Source organism: Nilaparvata lugens, chromosome 3 (assembly GCF_014356525.2).
Source record: "Nilaparvata lugens isolate BPH chromosome 3, ASM1435652v1, whole genome shotgun sequence".
Lineage (NCBI taxonomy): Eukaryota > Metazoa > Arthropoda > Insecta > Hemiptera > Delphacidae > Nilaparvata > Nilaparvata lugens.
In genome coordinates this window covers 48072684-48092211 of record NC_052506.1, presented here as the reverse complement: position 1 = coordinate 48092211, position 19528 = coordinate 48072684, and the positions used below count along the sequence as shown (strand labels likewise).

The 19528-nt window shown below is 32.8% G+C and overlaps 1 protein-coding gene across 1 annotated transcript in view; it reads right to left on the bottom strand.

Moving 5' to 3' along the window:
- Positions 1-19528, bottom strand: part of LOC111050717 (cytoplasmic protein NCK1) — a 37654-nt gene that overhangs the window by 15524 nt on the left and 2602 nt on the right. Inside the window, exons 3-4 of the mRNA XM_039422813.1 lie at positions 9612-9820; positions 6137-6550 (exon numbers count right to left, since the gene is read on the bottom strand). Coding sequence (XP_039278747.1) covers positions 6137-6550; positions 9612-9820 — 623 coding nt within the window. The remainder of the gene's footprint in view (positions 1-6136; positions 6551-9611; positions 9821-19528) is intronic.

The window sequence follows — 19528 nt, the reverse complement described above, 5'->3', positions numbered from 1 at the left end:
TAGGTGGATAGGACCTTTTCAGGCTCACCGATCTATACTATAATAAAGTGAAGAGCTGGCTTATATTAGTACAGAGTAGGAAAATTATGTTGGCGCTTTCAGGGCTTATAACTCTCCAGCAATGCAATGCTAAAATTAATATTGTCGCTCATTGTAGGTTTGTGGAGTATCAATTCTGGAGTATCAATTTAATGTTGTATTGTTTCACTATTTGAAGTTTTTCACTCATTGTTATAGCAGCTTTAATGCAGGGGGTTGAAATTTCAATTCAAACAAGTAGTGATCAATTGATAATGAAATTTGAAGGGTCTGTCTGGAACATAATAATTGACTTTGCTGCTGCTCTTTGCAGCTAAGAAGTTAAACATAGCATTAGTGCGCATCTTCATCCTCATCTTCATCAGACCGGATTTCTCAAAAACTGTTTGAAATATCACAAAACTCCACTTAACAGGAATTGTAGAGAATTTATCAAACTTCATTTTAGAGCATAAGCGTGGAAGCAAAAGCTTCAACAAATGGGGTAGGGATGGAGACTTCTGATATGTTCTCCTCCTAACTAGTATCAAACAAAGCTGCGAAGTCAAAAATTGTGTTCAAAACACTCCTTCCAAATTCCTTTGTGAATTGGTCTATTGTTGCAAAACTGGAGATTTCACATTCAACACTAAATAAAGCTGCTGCAAAGGTCGTAGGGAAATGCGTAAAAGTGTGGAATTATACATCAAATTGAAAAGAATTTGCTCTATGAGCTCATAATTAACATGGATTTTTCCATCGATTCTTAAGAAGTTATAAGAGCTAAAATAGCAGAAAAATGGAAGCAAACGTGTTTCTTTCAAAAATGTCACACCTTCAAGAGCAGATATCTCGAAAACTGTGGTAGATATAGAAAAAGTTGTAAGATGAATATTGTAGGAAATTATGTAAGCTTCAATTTTGTATAGAACAGTCGTCTCCGTGAGATGTATAGCTTTCGATTTATTTGCGAGAAACCAAAAAATGGTACCTTTGAACCACCCCCACCCTCTTAGCACAGGTAGTAGGGGTGGGGACTTTTGATAAGTTTACCACCTTACTACCCTAAACAGAACTGTGTGGTCAAAAATTGTCTTCCAAACCTTTCTAGAACCCTTCCTTGACTTGACTTTACATAATTAGAAACAAAAACATTAAGCAGATGAAAACAGTTTATCCAATAAGTTGTTTATTTGAAACGACCCTGATCAAAACCGGATAAGCAAATTGGATAATATTAATTTTTCGTAATAAGTTATTATTACTACTCTAAATAGTTTTGTTACCAAAAATATATTATAATATTCTAGAGTCTGTTTGATTGAATTCTCCAATTGGTTTTTATTTATTTAGTACCTATCGATTCAATGGATGATCAATTATTGATTCACAAGAATGTATGATCAAATAATATTCTAATCATGTTTAGAAAAAAATAAGTGATTGGAACATTATTATGTCTTGAAATTATTTCAGATATCATTGTCACTACGGAAACTGATGATTCGAAGCCGAAATAAGTAAAATAAATCAACAGTACAGATGTTTCATTATTAAAATTGGAAAAGATTCACCACTTGACAGCATTTTATTGTTTGAATTCGCTGCACGGCGCGCTGCGCAGCGAAGTGCACGGTTCGCTGCGCTGTTCGAGGTTCGGTTCGACATGAGTGGACATACCTTAATAATGAATATCGAAAGAAACCTCCTCCTCCTGATAGAATCTATCAATACACGGCACCGATAAAACGCCGTATCGATAAACTATATTTATAGAACGCCACATCGATACACCAACCTGCATCATCCATCACTAATACACCACTCATCCACTGGCTAAATTTTAACTCTGTCCTTAATTAATAATTAGCTAGTTGACGGAAGTGTCAAAAAATTCCCGTATCTCGACAAAATTCCCGTACATTTCCCGCCCAAATGAAATTCACTTACAATTCCCGGATTTCCCGGTTTTCCCGCCGCGTGGACACCCTGTAATTGTAAAAGACACTAAAAAATAACAAAACAAAATTATAATGAATCAAATTGAAAGATGAAGGAAAAGTTTACACTAAAATTAATAGTAAAATTGAAATTTACCACACTACAGAATAACAAGATAAAATAATAATACTACATAATAATAAACTACTAAATAAGAAAATTTTACACAAAAATCTATATCTGTATCGGTATGGTAATAATCGCGATAAAAAATAACTAAAATAGAAATAATATCGAGTTGAATGAAAAGAGAAAGAGTTTTACACAGAGTACTGATTTGTCATGCAATTTCAAATAGTTGAAAGAGTGTTGTGTCGTTTTATTTAAATAAAACAAGGAGATAAGCATTATTGTAGATAATATTAATATTTCTCATACTACCCAATTCAACTTTTCACGTCATCGACTGCCATTAGTTTATGAAGAAACGCCTGAAAGATACTTTGATAAGTTCAAAAAATTTATACTAATATTTTAGCTGAATATTTATGAAGATACAGCCAAGGCTGCTTTAACAAATTCATGTTTTGTCTGAAATGAAGTATTGATTTGTGCAGACTTAATGTGAACTTTAACGATAATCAGAATCCATTTACTGCCGATTTCATGAATTTGCTTGCTTGTTATGATATGCATACCATGATTGTCATTACTAGGCCTAATAATAATAGTGACTCCGGCACTTGCATTGACAATGTCATCACATCAATTCACCCCTCCAGATGGAATGCAGCAGTCTTACCGCAGACCGCCTCTGACCATCACGCAGTGACTGCTTCAATTAATCTAGACACAGTCTTGAAACGTGAACAAAGCTCACAACAAATTACTATGAGAGTTATTAATTATGAAGGCGTTGGTCAGTTTAATGATCTCATGCAATCCATTGATTGGCGAAATGTGTATAACTGTGATAATCCTAATGATAAGTTTTCTTTATTTTGTTATATGTTTTTGTTGCATGTTAACTGTTTATTTCCTGTGAAAACAATTAAGCCTAATAAACAGCGCTCCTCTTGTGAAGATTGGTACACTGATGAACTCACTGCTATGAAGGAAACCTGTTTATATTTTTTATGAGTTAATAAAAAAATGTAATATAGATATATACAAGGAAATTTATAAGAATATGAAGTGTCTGTACAATAAGAAAGTGAAACAAGCAAAATTGAAATTCCATAATAATCTAGTCAATAATGCATGTAATAAACCCAAAATAATGTGGAAGATAATCAAAGAGAACCTATCATTGAATAGTAAATCTGCTTCACGCCAAAAAAATGTAGACCTGAGTTCTGAAAACTTCAACGTGTATTATGTTGACAGCATAAATGAGGTTCTGGCTGCAATACCAAATAGCTTAAATACTGTCTCCCACTATTTAAATAAAGTAAAAAAAGGAGGTCCATCTTTCTCATTCCACCATGTAGCCGTGGAAGAAGTGTTCCTCGCATTGAACTCTCTAGTAATAGTAGCTGTTTGGATATTTTTCATTTGAATTCCTTCATATGTAAAGCTAGCAGTCAGCATATTTGTGAAGTTCTTTGTCATATCTTTAATCATTGTATTGACTCAATTACCTTTCCTGATATGCTTAAGCTGTCTAAAGTTGTGCCGATTTTTAAAAAAGGTGACCTCAACCTATGTAGCAACTATAGGCCAATATCTATAGTACCAATTTTTTCCAAAGTTTTTGAATTTCTAATAGCTCAGCAGATGGTCGATTTCATTGAGAAAAATAACTTGCTATTTTGCAGGCAATTTGGCTTCAGGAAAACCACACTACATGCCAGGCAGTTATCTGGCGGGTGTCTTTCATCCAGGAAATATTAAATGGTATGGAAGGTAAAAATTCTGTGGACGCAAGACTATTTGATATGTCAAGAGCGTTTGACACTGTCTCTCATGACATTCTACTTTCTAAACTGGAAAGTTTTGGTTTTAATTGTAGATCTTTAGCACTTATAAAGTCATATTTAATGGACAGATTTCAGGCAGTGTATTTTAATGGAGACGTGTCTGGTTACAAGCCTGGTATTAATGGAGTGCCTCAAGGCTCAATTCTAGGACCATTACTGTTTATTATCTACATGAATGATCTGCCAGGCAATATTGAGGATGAGAGCACAACTTGTTATATGTATGCAGATGATGTGTGCCTGAATATCGTGACCGATCTCAACAGAAGAGAAACCTTATTAAATGAAAAATTAGAACTAATGTCTGATTGGTGTAATGCTAATAAACTTGCTCTGAATTTGAACAAAACGAAAAACTTATCTGTATCCTATAATAACTTGAATTCAGGGCATTCTGTCAAATTTCTAGGCATCAATATACAGAATAATATGAAATGAAAGTGTCATATTGACTGCACTATCCCCAAGGTTACAAGAGGTGTTTTTATGTTGAGAAGATTGAAGGAAATAGTGTCTCAAAAAAATTTAGTAAATGTCTACTATAGTTATGTGTATTCACATCTTTTGTATGGAGCTATATTATGGGCCAATAGTAGTGATTCCCATTCACTTTTTGTTTTGCAAAAAAGAGCAATTAGAACCATGTGTAATGTTCCTTCCCTTACGCACTGTAAACCGCTATTTGTTAGATTGAAAATTATGTGTTTGCCATGTATTTTTATTTTTCAATGTTTATTATTTGCAAAGACTAACTTGCTCTCATTCTCAGTTATTATCATATAAATCATAATAATAAATATCTCATAATCAGTTTTATAATCAGTTACCGTTACATATAAGAGGCTTACTAGTGAGTGAATATAAACTTAAAATTGAGGATTTTCTAATAAGAAACTGTTTTTATAACAATGATGAATATTTTGCCTTCAATATGGAGAATTTTTAAGACGTTGATGTGATGATTTCTTGTTGTTTCTATGTTGTATGATTATATATGTAATGATTTATGTAATTTTCTCATGACGTGGCCTATACAAATTGTAATTTGTCTTTGGCAATAAATGGATTTTGATTTTGATTTGCACCGCTCATGAGCACGAAATACATTGTAATCAATTACTACATGGTAAATACATGTAGTAATCCTACTCCGGAACACTAATCAGTGGATTACCATGAATTCTCTCCACTCTCCACTAAGAGGGTTGAAAGTAAGAGAGGGCCGATTGCGCTCGGCTCCACTCTTCTAGGTCAAAATAAAGGCAGTGATTCTATTCTATCCTTGTAGACTATCCAAGCAACGGTAGGAGATAATATGTGGTACGGCCTATATATAAACTAAAAAGAATTTAATATAGTCTATTATCAAGTGATTGGAAAATAAATAAAATGACATTTTTTGTGACATGTTGTGAGTAAACAATTTTAAAAAGGGTACTCAGATTTCTATTTTTAATTATATTCAAGAATAGCCCTAACGAAAAAAAACAACTAATTTCAGTAAATGCACTGTCGAAACATAAACAATATTTTATTTTTCACTCTTTGCACTAATATTATTACCATAGAAGTACTAGAAGATTATAATATTGAAAACTACTATTGAAATCAATCAAATCAAATTGAAGCTGATAAATAAAATCAATTAAAGTCAATGCAAACCTTGGTTTGGAGCACTAAGCTTTATGACCTTGTTATTCTCAACTTACGAGAATGGGGGCGTACTGTTGCCGTATTTCTGTCGATTCTATTAGAATTACGCCTGCTCTCTATTTTGCTCTTTCTCACACACAATTAAATCAAACAAGAACTGAAGGCATAATATTTCATTCTATTCACTCTGGCCGCGCTGTTCTCTATAAGATTAATGCTGCAATAAAGCTTTGATTGCAATTTTGTAAAGCTGGCCACTAAAGACAAGAAATGTCGTAAAAACATGATGAACATGTGTGCATACTCATGGTGTCATACATTGTTGAGTCATCACAGCGAAAGGCTTCCAACAAAAAGTTTTGAGGTTGGGCTTTTGTAGGATTTTGATTTGTTGTTGTTTATTTTTTCTTTACCACTCTTCTTTTGTATCATTATAGTTTGTAATTTTCCAGTAGTTTATTTTATTGTTATTAGTTGTGTATTTGTAGATTTTGCAGTAAGGTTTGCACAGACTATAGTTCAAAACTCAATAGCAGTAAGCTGACCTGTAGGTAATTTCTAGGCACAAGACCAATCTGGCCGTGAGAGTTGCGTGCTTTGTACCACTCGGGGTCGGCGGGCGGTCGGTCGAGGATCTCGAGCCGGTCTCCCTTCTCAAAGGACAACTCTTGGTCGTTGGTCGATGTGAACGAGTAGAGCGCCACCACTATGTCCAACACGTTCTCGGCCATTGCGTATGTGTGCAGTGTGTCGTCCAGTTCGCCCTCCTCCTGTGTGTAGTTGCTCGGGAACCAGCCAGCCTGTGTTCCACTCTGCCCTCTCCACCAACTAACAACAAACAATATTCGTTCAACAACTGACCTTCTTTCTATCAACAATGAATGACGCATTACGATTGTGCTCATCAGAGAACAAGCATTGTTATCCTTGAAAAGGACAGAGTTGAAATTGTTAGCGATCTAATTATTAACTTGTTTATTTAATTGTTTTCATTGTAATCCTTGAAAAGAACCAAGTTGAAATTGTTAGGTAGCTATTTATAAACTAGTTTTCAAGTCTATAAAAAGAGATCTGACAGAACTTCTTGAAATTTGCAATAAATCATTTCACCAGTATTTCAAAGTGAATAATTTTTCACTTGAAGTCCCTATTAAAAAATTAACTAAATACTATGTCTTAATATATTCAATGCGAGAAATCAGCGTTTATTCGCAAAAATTTGTTGTTTGAATTCCAAGAGACTAGATCGATTTTGAACGCCGTATTTCGTAGATAGCTTTTTCAATTACCCTATTGAGTTTCTGTACATCGTAAACAAGATTTCAAATTTTCCTTTTTCAAATTTATTGATCATGATGGACTACTTTATTGGAGACGATTTGACAGATAGCTTCTGAACCATGCCAACGCTGTACCTCGAATTCCAATACAGTTTAATTTATTCAATAATGTTTTCCTGTCAACAGAATCAAAGGCTTTGGTAAAGGAATAGAAACATCATCCTTTGATTTTCATCCATTCCTTCATTTATAGTTAAAGCTCTGCAAATGTCAAATGGAGCATCAGATATATTTTTGTTTTTTCTGAAGCCATACTAACAGTCACATAAAATATTCCTATTAAGATAGAACATAATAAGCTCTTTCACTATTTTCGAGTAAACGCTCAGTAATGAGATAATTGTTTTTGTCAGAAGGGTCAACAGACTTGAAGAGGGGGAAAACCTTGGCCATCTTTAGGAACTCAGGGAACACACCAGACTATAAACTTGGATTAATTAAATGGATTAGTGGCTTGATCAGAATTCCAAACTTATCTTTCAGGAACTTTGCAGAGACACTATCAATCTTGCACTGGAGCTGATCCACCTCTGAGACTACCTATGACATGCATAATTTCAGCTTCAGTTACAGCTTGAGACACGAAATTATTTCGATTAAAATGTTGACTATCATCAATTTATTAAAAGAGGCCCTCTTGAATCTATATCATCAGCCGAAACTTGGTCAACTGATGCAAAAAACATTGAATTCATCTGCTACATTCTTGTAAATCGTTGTTGTAGCATACTGAATACCTGGTAGAAATTTCTTAATGACAAAAGAATCCTTACATGTATTTTCCCCGCCAATTCTCCTATCACTCCCTATGACGTGTTTATTTTAGTTGTGGGGTCAGGTGTTCCAAGTAATTTACTTATATTGTACAATAATATTGAATGTCTAGGGATCATTTAGAAAGTGTAAAAAATAATATATATATATATATTATATATATATATATATATATATTATATATATATATATAAAATAGTAGAAAAATACAATAGAAAATATATTAAATAGTATATTTATTATATATATTTATATATATTTATTTATAATATTTAATAGGGAGTTAGCGGTAATAATAATATAAGTCTAATAATATATACATACAGTTTTGGTGAAAATTTAAAAACAGCTTAAATTTCCTTTACAATGATAATTAGCCAGTTGATTTCATTGGGGATCCTATCCGATTAAAAAAAAAACTTTCTGTAGATCCAAAATTTTAGTCCGCCATCTTGAATCCAACCTTATTAAATATAAATAGGGCGGTGGTCATGTGATAAATTATTTCGATACTGAATTTCAAGAGAAAATGAATGAAAGACAAGGGAGCCAAAACAACAATTGACATGTTTTGATTCTATTTAAAAACTTCCCAAAGACTCTATTATTATTATTACTCTTATTACTCATATTAGAGTATAGGAGTTGTCAATAGATTACAGTGGAACCTCGATATAGTATATCTCAAGGGACCGTTCAAGAAGTGTTCTGTTACAAGGTTTGTCCTTTAGCGAGGTCCAGGTTATAATTTGATTAACATTGGTGTTGCTATTCTTGTCTAAGGCTGGCCACTAACGGTAGGGGACATGCATGATAAACATACATGTACATGCATGCACACATACATGTTCATCATGCATGTTTTGTCATCGGCAAGAGGCTTTAACATGAAATAAACAACCAATAACAATAAATAATAGACCAATGGGAAATTACAAATTATAATGATAGAATTAACAACAAAGAATCGGAGATACAAAATATTCTGAAATGAAATATTCTAAAAAAAGGATAGTCAACAAAATTTTGGATTGCAATAGGAATAGACTATCAATTATTTTGTGAGGGATCTTTCTTAGTGAAGTAAGTCATGATTAATAAAATACTTCTTTTATCAATTATTAATTTTGATAAAATTTGATAGGTTTTATTTTAATACCAGTCTACGATCCAACAGAATGACGATAAAAATGTAATGACATAAAATCAACTACGTCAACAGCAAAATCAACTACGAATAAATCATTATTGACACTGCAGCAAACATTCCCTTATCAATCATACATTTATTTTCATCTGTTGACAATCACAAACCATAATATACAATAATACAATTGGGAGAGAACAACAGGCATAGCCCAAAACTCTCTCTCCCGAATTTCGATGAAAAATGTTTCAAAAAAGGAATAATGTTATTTTTCTACTTTTCAAAGTCTCAGTCCAGTTTCAAAAACAAACGACATAAATCATATGAAAAGGCTGCTTTTTTGGAAGCAGCTAGGATTGTTATTCATAAAAATTTAATTTTGGTAGATTTGTTGCAATCTCAGCGATAAGAATTTTTTAAAATAATTTTGGAGAATTATCTAGAAGGCCTTAGATGGGATTTTTATTGAACATAAATAAGGTATGCAAGAATGATTGAAATACTTACTTACTCCTTGGCGTTACAGCTCATTCAGAGCCTTGTCCTCCTTCAAAATGATTGAAATAACTGACAAATTCAAGATAGGTTGTACTTTTGCTGGTAATTTTCATTTTCATTGAATATTCATTTTTATTGTATTTTATGTTGTGTGTGTGAGAATTAAAATAAATTTTCTTTAATTTTTAGTTCAATCAATGAATGCTTCATCGCTCTAGTCAAGTAGTTTGAACTAAACATGAAAGAATGATAATAAAATTACCTGTCAAATAGTGAAGGTTTTTCCTTTTTGACATAGTTACTCGGCACATAGCCTGCCTGGTTGCGGGCGTTCTGCACACGCCACCAATGCTTCGAGTCATCCAGCAGCAGATAGCGCTCGTTCTTGCGCAAGTCCAGCTCCTGCGCACCCTGAGCTGCATAGTCGTATTTCGCCACAACGTAGCACACATCGTCTTGGCTAGTCTTGCCTGCCGCCAACACAACACAACAACACTATCGTCAATCACTAGATTACAATCAATCAATCAATCAATCATTTTATTCAATTTAACACAGAATACACAAAAGAAATCAATATACAAGAATCTGGTGTGGCGCACTCACACAACTTTCCTTGCCGTTATGAGAATTGATCACCTGACGCTAGTGTACACGCGCATCTCAAGTCTACTATTCAAAGATATGAGCCAGCTGGTAACAGGGCAATAACGCTGGAGACACACGAGGTCTGCTATCTCTTCATAGTGAATCATTTAATAGAATCAACAGTTGCCAACAGTTTGCAATAATTGGATAATCACATTTTCTCCAATTTCGAGCTTATTTTCAGTTTTAGGTGAAAATGTTACTGAACATTAATTGTAGAGATTTTTATGCTCAATCTTTTCCTTCCGAATTTTTTTGTTTAAATTGTATCAGAAGCCTGATAATTGGGAATCTAAAATCAAACTTTGCATAGATGAGGCGGAGCTCCTGAATTTTTTGCAGATATAAGACTTGTGGCAGTTGATAGAGCTTATCAATGACTATTTTAGGTATAAAATTGATTGGAGCCGTTTTCGAGAAAATCGCGAAAAACCCTGTTTTTGACAACATTTTTGCCATTTTAGCCGCCTCTTGAATTGCATTTGATCGAAATTGTTCGTGTCGGATCCTTATAGTGTAAGCACCTTAAGTTTCAAATTTCAAGTCGTTCCGTTAATTGGGAGATGAGATATCGTGTACACAGACGCACATACGCACATACACTCATACACACACACACACACACACACACACACACACACATACAGACTAATACCCAAAAACCACTTTTTTGGACTCATGGGACCTTGAAACGTATAGAAATTGGAGTACCTTAATTTTTTTTCGGAAAGCAATACTTTCCTTACCTATGGTAATAGGGCAAGGAAAGTAATGAAACTTATAGAAAATATTAAATTAGGGTACCTTAATTTTTTTTGGAAAGCAATACTTTCCTTACCTATGGTAATAGGGCAAGGAAAGTAAAAACAATACAATCAAAATACGAATTTCTAATAAAAATAAAAAAAACCGGCTTCTGGTGAGTGCTGAGAAGAAAGGAAGGAGGAAAAATACGTAGCTAACTATAGTTTTCCATGTAATAGGCTGGAAGAGGGTATAAAAGTAAGGAATGAAGGGTGATGAGGAGTGAAAAAGGGAAGAATGGGAGATTGAGTACTTTATTTATGTAGATTACAATATATACTGGCTTATACACTTATACAATAGCTTACAATACAGCAAAGTTTTAGATGAATTTACATAACATAAACTAAGAAAATAATTATTGAACTGTACAATGATATGAAATAGTATATTTCGCACCTAGGGCCGAAAATGAGACTTTTCTGGCTCGAAATCGGTTTTCAAGTCCGAGGCCGTAGGCCGAGGACTAGAAAAGATTGAGAGCCGGAAAAACATTTTTGCCCATGGTGAGAACGTAATTTTTCGCCACACAGAAAAATAAACAATATATATAGGCCTATGAGAATAATAATATTATTCTCATTGTCTATTATAAGCACTTCCGAAAGCAAAAGTGGAAGGTCATAGCTCTAGCAAATCTGAATATCAAGAAATTGTCCAAGTATTTTTATTTTTTATTCTGATTTGTCTAAATAACCTAAAATATTATGTTCAATTATGTAAGAGGTTGAGTTTATACTTTTTATTCTTCCAAATGACAATAAGATGATATTATTATAAATGTTTTAATTATTGAATGATAAACACAAAATAATGAAAAGTTTTTGATCAGCTGGTTTATCACACTTGAAAAAGTTTTTGATCAGCTGGTTTATCACACTTGAAAAAGTTTTTGATCAGCTGTTTCGGCACACTTGAAATTCGGCCAATCCGATGTGATCTGAATGTCAATGGAAGTTTAGGTTAGAAGTTCTATCCTTCTATGAAAATCGAATTATTTGAATAGTTTATAATCTTATCTGTATTTTATTCATTTAAATAAAATGATAGTATATTATTACAGAATACTTTATTGAATTCTAGAAGCATAAAATGATTCCGTTTATCCACCATGTTCCGTGATAAACGCTTTACTAGGAGGTTTGAGGTTAGATTCTATTATACTCTGAAAATTGAATTTGAATAGTTTATAATATCTCATTTGTATTTCATTCATCCAAATAAAATGATAGTATCTTATTGCAAAAACTTTATTCAATTCTAGAAGCATAAACTGATTCCGTTTCATAAACTATTTTGTAAACATGTTCACATCAAATCAGAATCAGCTGACTTCAAGGTTATTTTACAGCCCTAGGGCCGTAAAAATTTTACCGGCCTGGTCAGAAAACAATCACTTTCGGCCTCCATATGACGCACGTAAACCAGCTCATTACATCCAAGTGGGGCGAAAAAATTAATTTGGAATAACTATTCAAGATAATATTGTAATGCATCTACATAAACTGGCAGGCTTTGGACATATCAATGTCCATTCTTTGGATTCCATTTATACGACTAAAGATTTGTTCACAAATAAAAATTTTGTAGAAGTTTTCATATATATGAAAATTTAAGAACAAATCATATGATTAATAAAGTGATGTAATTATGTAATCAAATAAAATAGAATTATTGAAATGGAGTAGACTAATGGTGGATCAGGGTGGTAATCAATATTCAGCAATATACAGCAGTAATGCAGTGGATATTCTAAACGATGTTTTCTTAAAGTCAGGATGAAGCTCGCTCGGCTCTCGATGGACCTGATAGTAACGGGAAGTGCATTCCATGCACGACAGGCACTAACAAGAAAGAATTTTGTGAAAATAGTAGTTCGATGATTGGGTAACCTTCAAGTACTTTCTCCGGTTCTAGTATGTGAAGCATCTATCCTCCTACCTTCAGAGACAAATTTGAAATCATTTTAAAAATAGTTCGGATTACCGTATTTCAAGATATCTCTAACAAGCTTGACTATTCGAAAAATCCTTTGATCTGGAAGCTTTAATGTTGAACTAGCAATGTGGGCTGGGGTGATATGATCATGGCGTTGAAGAGAGTAGACGAAACGTAGACAATAATTTTGGCAACGCTGTAGTTTATCATTCAGAGTGTCATGCATATCGTTGAGAACAGAATTACAATACATTAAATGTGGGAAGATAAGAGATTGAACCAATAATAATTCAATGTTTCTAGCGAGGATATCGTGCATTTTCTTCAATGAGTGCATGGCTGAGAATACCTTTTTACAAGTTTTGTTCACTTGTTCTGACCAGTCAAGAGTATTATTCATAATAATGCCTAAATTTTTAACTGAGCTACAGTAAGGAATGTCATTACCATCTACACTAATTTTGTGAATCGATTCAAGGTCAATATTGTTTATAAGACGAGAATATCCAATTATAATGGGTTGTGTTTTGATGGGATTAAGCTTGAGGCCATTTTTCTTTGTCCATTCAAATATCGAATTGATATCTTGATTCATAATTCCAACTGTTTCATCTATTTTTGTTATGGGACAGCTTAAATAAATTTGAAGGTCATCTGCATAAGTATGGAAACTGGAGAATTTGATAATGGAAGAAAGGTCATTAGCATACAAAGTGAAGAGGAGGGGGCCTAAAATTGAACCTTGTGGTACTCCATGCAAAACGTTTTTCCAAGTTGACTTGTTGTCACCGACAGATACACATTGTTTCCTACATAACAGATAGGATTTGAACCAAACTAACGAGTTGTGACTGAAACCAAGAATAGCAAACTTATTCAAAGGGGCTGTATGATCAACAGTATCAAATGCTTTAGAAAAATCAAATAGGGTGAGGATGGTGCATTTTCTTTGGTCCATAGCTAACCTTATATCATCAGTGACACGAAGCAGAGCTGTCTCAGTTGAATGGAATTTCCTAAAGCCTGATTGAAAGTTATGAAGCTTTCTATTGTTGTCTAAAAATTGTACAACTTGAGCATGAATAAGTCTTTCCAGCACTTTGGACAATGCAGGTAGAATACTGATAGGTCTGAAATCCTCAGGTGATAGGTCTGAAATGATGCAGCTTTATTCAGAGGGCAAACCAGAGAGGAAGATAGGAAACGAGAGAAAAAAGATGAGCAAATTTTGTAAGCAAGTCCGATTCTAAAAAAAAAACATAGCTAAAGAAATAGCATTGCATTCAATAGTTTGAGCATAAATCTTGAGCCTCATACGTCGATATGAAAGAAAAAGTTACTGTGGGTATAGTTTTATATATCTAGTTCAGTTTTTCCACTAATATTTTTTTCTTTTATTGATTTAATGATACACAATTATTTGTTTTTATAATTTAGTGGAGGATCAACAGGCACAACCCAAAACTGTCCCTTCCACGAATTTTGATTCAATAGAATTGTCCATCTTAGAGTCTGTGAGAAAGTGGTCCGGAACAAGGAGACAGAGAATCTCAAATTATTTCAACTGGGAAAACTCTACAATATTATCACAGAAAAGACTAGATGAACCAATGAATAGCATCGAAAATATATGTTTAATACAATAGCATACAACAAAACGATAAGAACATAAGATGTCCTCTAAATTCCTTAAAGTAAAATTGATAAATCGTCAGTATTATCTGGATATGAAAAAAGATCGCGGTTGAGATACACTACTTTTCTTATCAATAGTCTAGAATAATTGTGATTGAAGCTCAAACAGTAAAATCTGCAAATTACATTGATGATTATTTTAACGTTATAATATCGTAATCACTTGTGGCAGGTTACAAAGTTCAGTGCGACAGTCGCTTTTGTTTTTCATGACAATTCCATGCATCCTAAGGGTGGCTACTCTAACGACAGGACAAGTGTGTGTTGAACATGGTGTTTATGAGTAACTAGTTGATCTGAAGAATGATTTAGATGAAAGATTGATTGAATCCATCATACATGAAATTGGATAGGCTTGTGGTCGCATACATTGTTGTAGCATCACTCAGTCGTTCCAATTTCCATCGGACTCTTTCCGTGCGGTTGACTATAAGGGCCACCCTTACATAGCAGTACTGACCATCCGACAAATGGAATAATTTCATAAAATACATTTAATATTAAAGATGAACGCACTGATAGTCGGTCGGGCTCTGTAACCTGTCCAAGGAAAAGTTTGGCTGCTGGACTTAAATCAGTAACTCTGTTCAAATCAAAAATATCCTTTTACTACAAAAATTCGTGAATTCAAGTTTTTCAGTGAATAAGGCACTCATTATACAATAACTTCCTTGGAAGTTATTGAACATATTGTTCTGGTGGTCTTGAATAATGGAAACATGTTAGGGCGCATGCCTAGTGTGAACATGCAAAGGGCTATGACGTCAGCAAGCCAGTGCACTATATTTAACAAAAACTGAGTCAACTATTCACCAGGGACCTAATCATAATTGTGTTGAAGAACAGTAAACAACACTAATTTGGGATTAGCATGGAAGTGTTTCAACTTTCAATGTGATCATTATAAAATATATGGGTGTGTTACTATAATAGATAAATTCAATCAGATACTATTGAATCTACAGAGGTTAAATCTACAGACAGTAAAAAACATTTAAATTGACATAATTGAATTGAAACACAATGAATTTCCAAAGCGAAAAAACCATAAATTGATAAAATGGATCAATTATGAATGAGTAATTGCTATGAGTAAAAATTTACATACAACGTGATGAATAGAATATTGCAAATGGGAATGGAATTAATGGAGTGAATCGTTTAGTAACACAAAACAGTATTATTCACAATAAACAACATTATAATTGACAGAATTGAATTTCAAGAAATAAAATAAAACATTAAGGACAAAAATCCATGGTTAATATGGGTGTTAAACATGGTGTTTATGAGTAACTAGTTGATCTGAAGAATGATTTAGATGAAAGATTGATTGAATCCATCATACATGAAATTGGATAGGCTTGTGATTATGGAAGCAATAACATGTAAATTCCATCTAAAAATAAAAAAGTTTCTTCAATAACAAATAATTACGTTTAATCGAAAACCATGAACTATTTTACAGTAAATTGTAAAACTATGCAGTATCTACGTTTGTTTTAAAATTCTCAATAAGAGTAAAATCGCAACATGAAAAGAAAATAGAAATTTACAAAAAACACAGCTGAACAATAACGTCAACATTTAAAAATGTTATAAAAAATTATAAAATTTCATAAATTAAGTAAATTGGATAAAAACTCCCATCAAGTAGACTACACTACTATACGAAGATTTTTATAGTGTAAAACGAAGGGTGCATACAAACTGATACGCAACGAAAAAGCGCATTTCTCTTGTCATCAGTTGATATGCTATGCTTATTATAACTGTTTCTGTACACTTACTGTAAACTTACTGTTTCTGTACAAATACACCTGATAAAAAGACGTGGATAAAAGAAACTTCTGTTCAAGTCGTGGTGCTTAAGGGTGTAATCACAATGAATGCGTAAATGTGCAAGTGCACGTCAGATCATGCATGAGCCCAAATACAAAATAATTTGAAAAGTGCAATTGAAACACGTTGTGACTTGCGTGTAGCTGCTCACACTGAACGCAAACAGCAAGGGCAAGCGTTTTGTGTGAGTGCACCTATTGCTCTTTCCAGGTTTCATTTCTCATCTGCACGTCTTGTCATACATAATCAAGCTTGCACTGACACATAAAATATATGCATTCAATGTGAACACACCATAAGTCTGTACGCAGCTTTATACGCCTGAATTCCAATCTACCACCGCGCTTAACTAATTCAATTGAACAATTCAGTTTAATTGAAAATTGCACACATCTAAAATGCCAAAAGATACAGCTGATATTTTTTGGATTTCACAGAGATATATTATATAATACAATGGTCGCGGAGAGATCCCAATTCCCAAGCCGACAGTAATAATTCTTATTTGAGGAAGTGCATCATTTGAGTTCATTGACACAGTAGCTTACGATCTAGCATTACAGTAGTCGAAGCGTTTTTTACACTACTTCAATAACTTGAAAACTTGAATAGGTGTAAAATTCAACTAATTGAACAATATTGTTATAATAGTCATACTGTTAAGGTAGATACTAAAAGCGAAATAAATAGCCAATTCCAAGTGTATAGAGAAAATGATTTGTATCACGATAAGCAGTGGTTGAAATATTATGGGCGAATATTTATTTTTTATACACGTAGAATAGAGAATTACAGGTTGATTGTGAATAGTAGACTCTAAAATATTGAAATTAGGACATTTTAGGAGCATTAGGAACGCTCAAATGCAATGATCAACATGATTTTAATAGCACAATAATTGAAAGAATTTGAAGTACAGATTTTATAATATTGTCAAATTGAAAAGTTCTGATGTCAATATTTCAAGTCCACTTTTATAACAGCATTTCACGTTTAAGGTTAAAAAAATAAATTTTCCCAACACTTTTTCGCATTATTCTAGCCAGTTTTAATTATAATTCATAACAAACTAGTCTTATTAACAAATTAAATTTAGCTCCAATCAACCTATATTTAATAAGAATATACAATAATTGAAATACAGTAATCCTTTCTATAATTTATAGTTCAACTGGAAATCAAACTATTGCTACCACTTGAGCTGCATTTATATTTCATCAAAATCGCATTCAAACTATTCTTTGAAAAAAAGAGAATGCTAAATGTTATTAGATTTGTCTTGAAATATTGAATCTGTTAAACTGAATACGATTCAGACCAATAAAGAACGAAGCTTGTCATACAAATTACAGAAACTGGGAAAATTCCATTCAAGTCAGATAATCAAGCAAAACGGGAAAGAAATTAATAGACCTACTATACTATGTTAGTAATCTTTATATAAAATAACTTTATAAGTTACTATTTTCTACACAACATAAAAAATTAAGATGATACTTTCAAACAAACTCCCATTTTATTATGTTAGGATATAGGCTAGACAAAAATGATCAATATCAGTATACTGACTGCAAGACGATTATTATCTATCTATATGAGGTTATATAAAAGTTTCTATTTCTCAATTTCTCTGTTGATTTCTATTCATAGTTATCCAAAATATGATTCAGTTTTCTATAGACACATACAATAGCAAGAGCCTTTTCAAGAGGTTGATCATATCACTACATAGCATTTTTGTTTGAAATTTAAATTCCTTTGAGAGGAAAGAAATAACCTATGTCAAGAGTCAAATAATATACAAATGTAAATTACAAGAGACAGAAGTTCCAAAAAATCTGGAGATTAATAAGGCGCAAATGTACCATGACCGTTTATTTTAAACACGTTGAAAAATATGAATTTAACAATAATTATAATTTTCTGGTTTTCTCTCTTACACAATCTCTTCTTATGACATCAAAAATATATTATACCGGTAACAGGATTATTAATGAGTTGAACAATAATTGTTATTGAGTTACTAAAAAGCCTTTCACTCTGTCATTTGACTGATCATTGATCAAATAATTCACGTTTTAACAACAATGGTACTTTCAGGGAACTCTGGGAATGAATATAATATGTTTGATATAGTTGACGGTCGATTGTTATTGAACCGAAAGGCCAGTTTTTGAAGCCTTCGAAAAAGTCTCTGCTTTCTACTTAGCATAAAATTTATTTTACTTTTTAAATGTTATGGCAGTCTGATTTCAAAGATAGAATATTCAATACAATAATTTAAAATTATTTATAAAATTTACAATTAATCTTTTTTGTGATGTATATTTTCAGTGCTAATCAATAACTTATCCCTTTTTGATTTTTTCCTAAACACGAGTGAAGGTTCTTATAAAAAATAAACCAGAAAGGGTTCTAGTTAATTATTAAAAACATATATTATAAATCCTAATATTCCTGTCAACGAGCGATTATTGAAAAAAAGGCGATTCGAGCACCCACCACATCGACCAACAGATTCAATTGATCGAGGCTTTACTGTAAAAAATAACATAAATTGAAAAATCCCATATCTTTGATTTAATAATGATGGAAGCTAGCGGAGAGAAAGCTAGTCACATTTCAAAAATGCTAAAATCAATTATGATAGTCTGGCCAAGTGAGCTTGAGAATTTACTTCTATCGTTCTTCTCATTGACTGGCCTTGGATTCAATTACCTTTATTTGGCATTTTCACAGAGCTTCAACTACTAACTTCTTCTTATTCGTTCAGAACAAGACTAAACACAGGAAGCCGTATGAGAAAAAACTGATGTAAATAGGCTACCATTGATTTGACAAGAGAAAGTGGATTTTCAATTAATTAATTTGATAGATTTTATAACTGAAGTCTTATATTCCATTTATAAAAGCGAAATTGCTTAATACTCTACTTTAAAAATCTACTAATGCTAAAAATATGTTCAAATTTGGCAGGTATCTCAAGTTTTACCTTAGGAGGCATAATAAGAACGGATTTGAGGAAATTTCTAAAGATACGCCCAAAATCGGCATTTTTCCAGAGTTTTCTCAGATTTTCCAGAAAAAAATGACAGAAAACGTTACCATTTGGTACAAAGGTTTGGTACGTTAACATTTGGGTCTAGAAATGTTGTGTAAAGAGAACTGTCAAATTAAACTGAAAATATTTATTTTGCTTTTGGAGTAAGTTTTTCCAGCGTTTTCTTGAACGACTGAAAGTTTCAACTTGA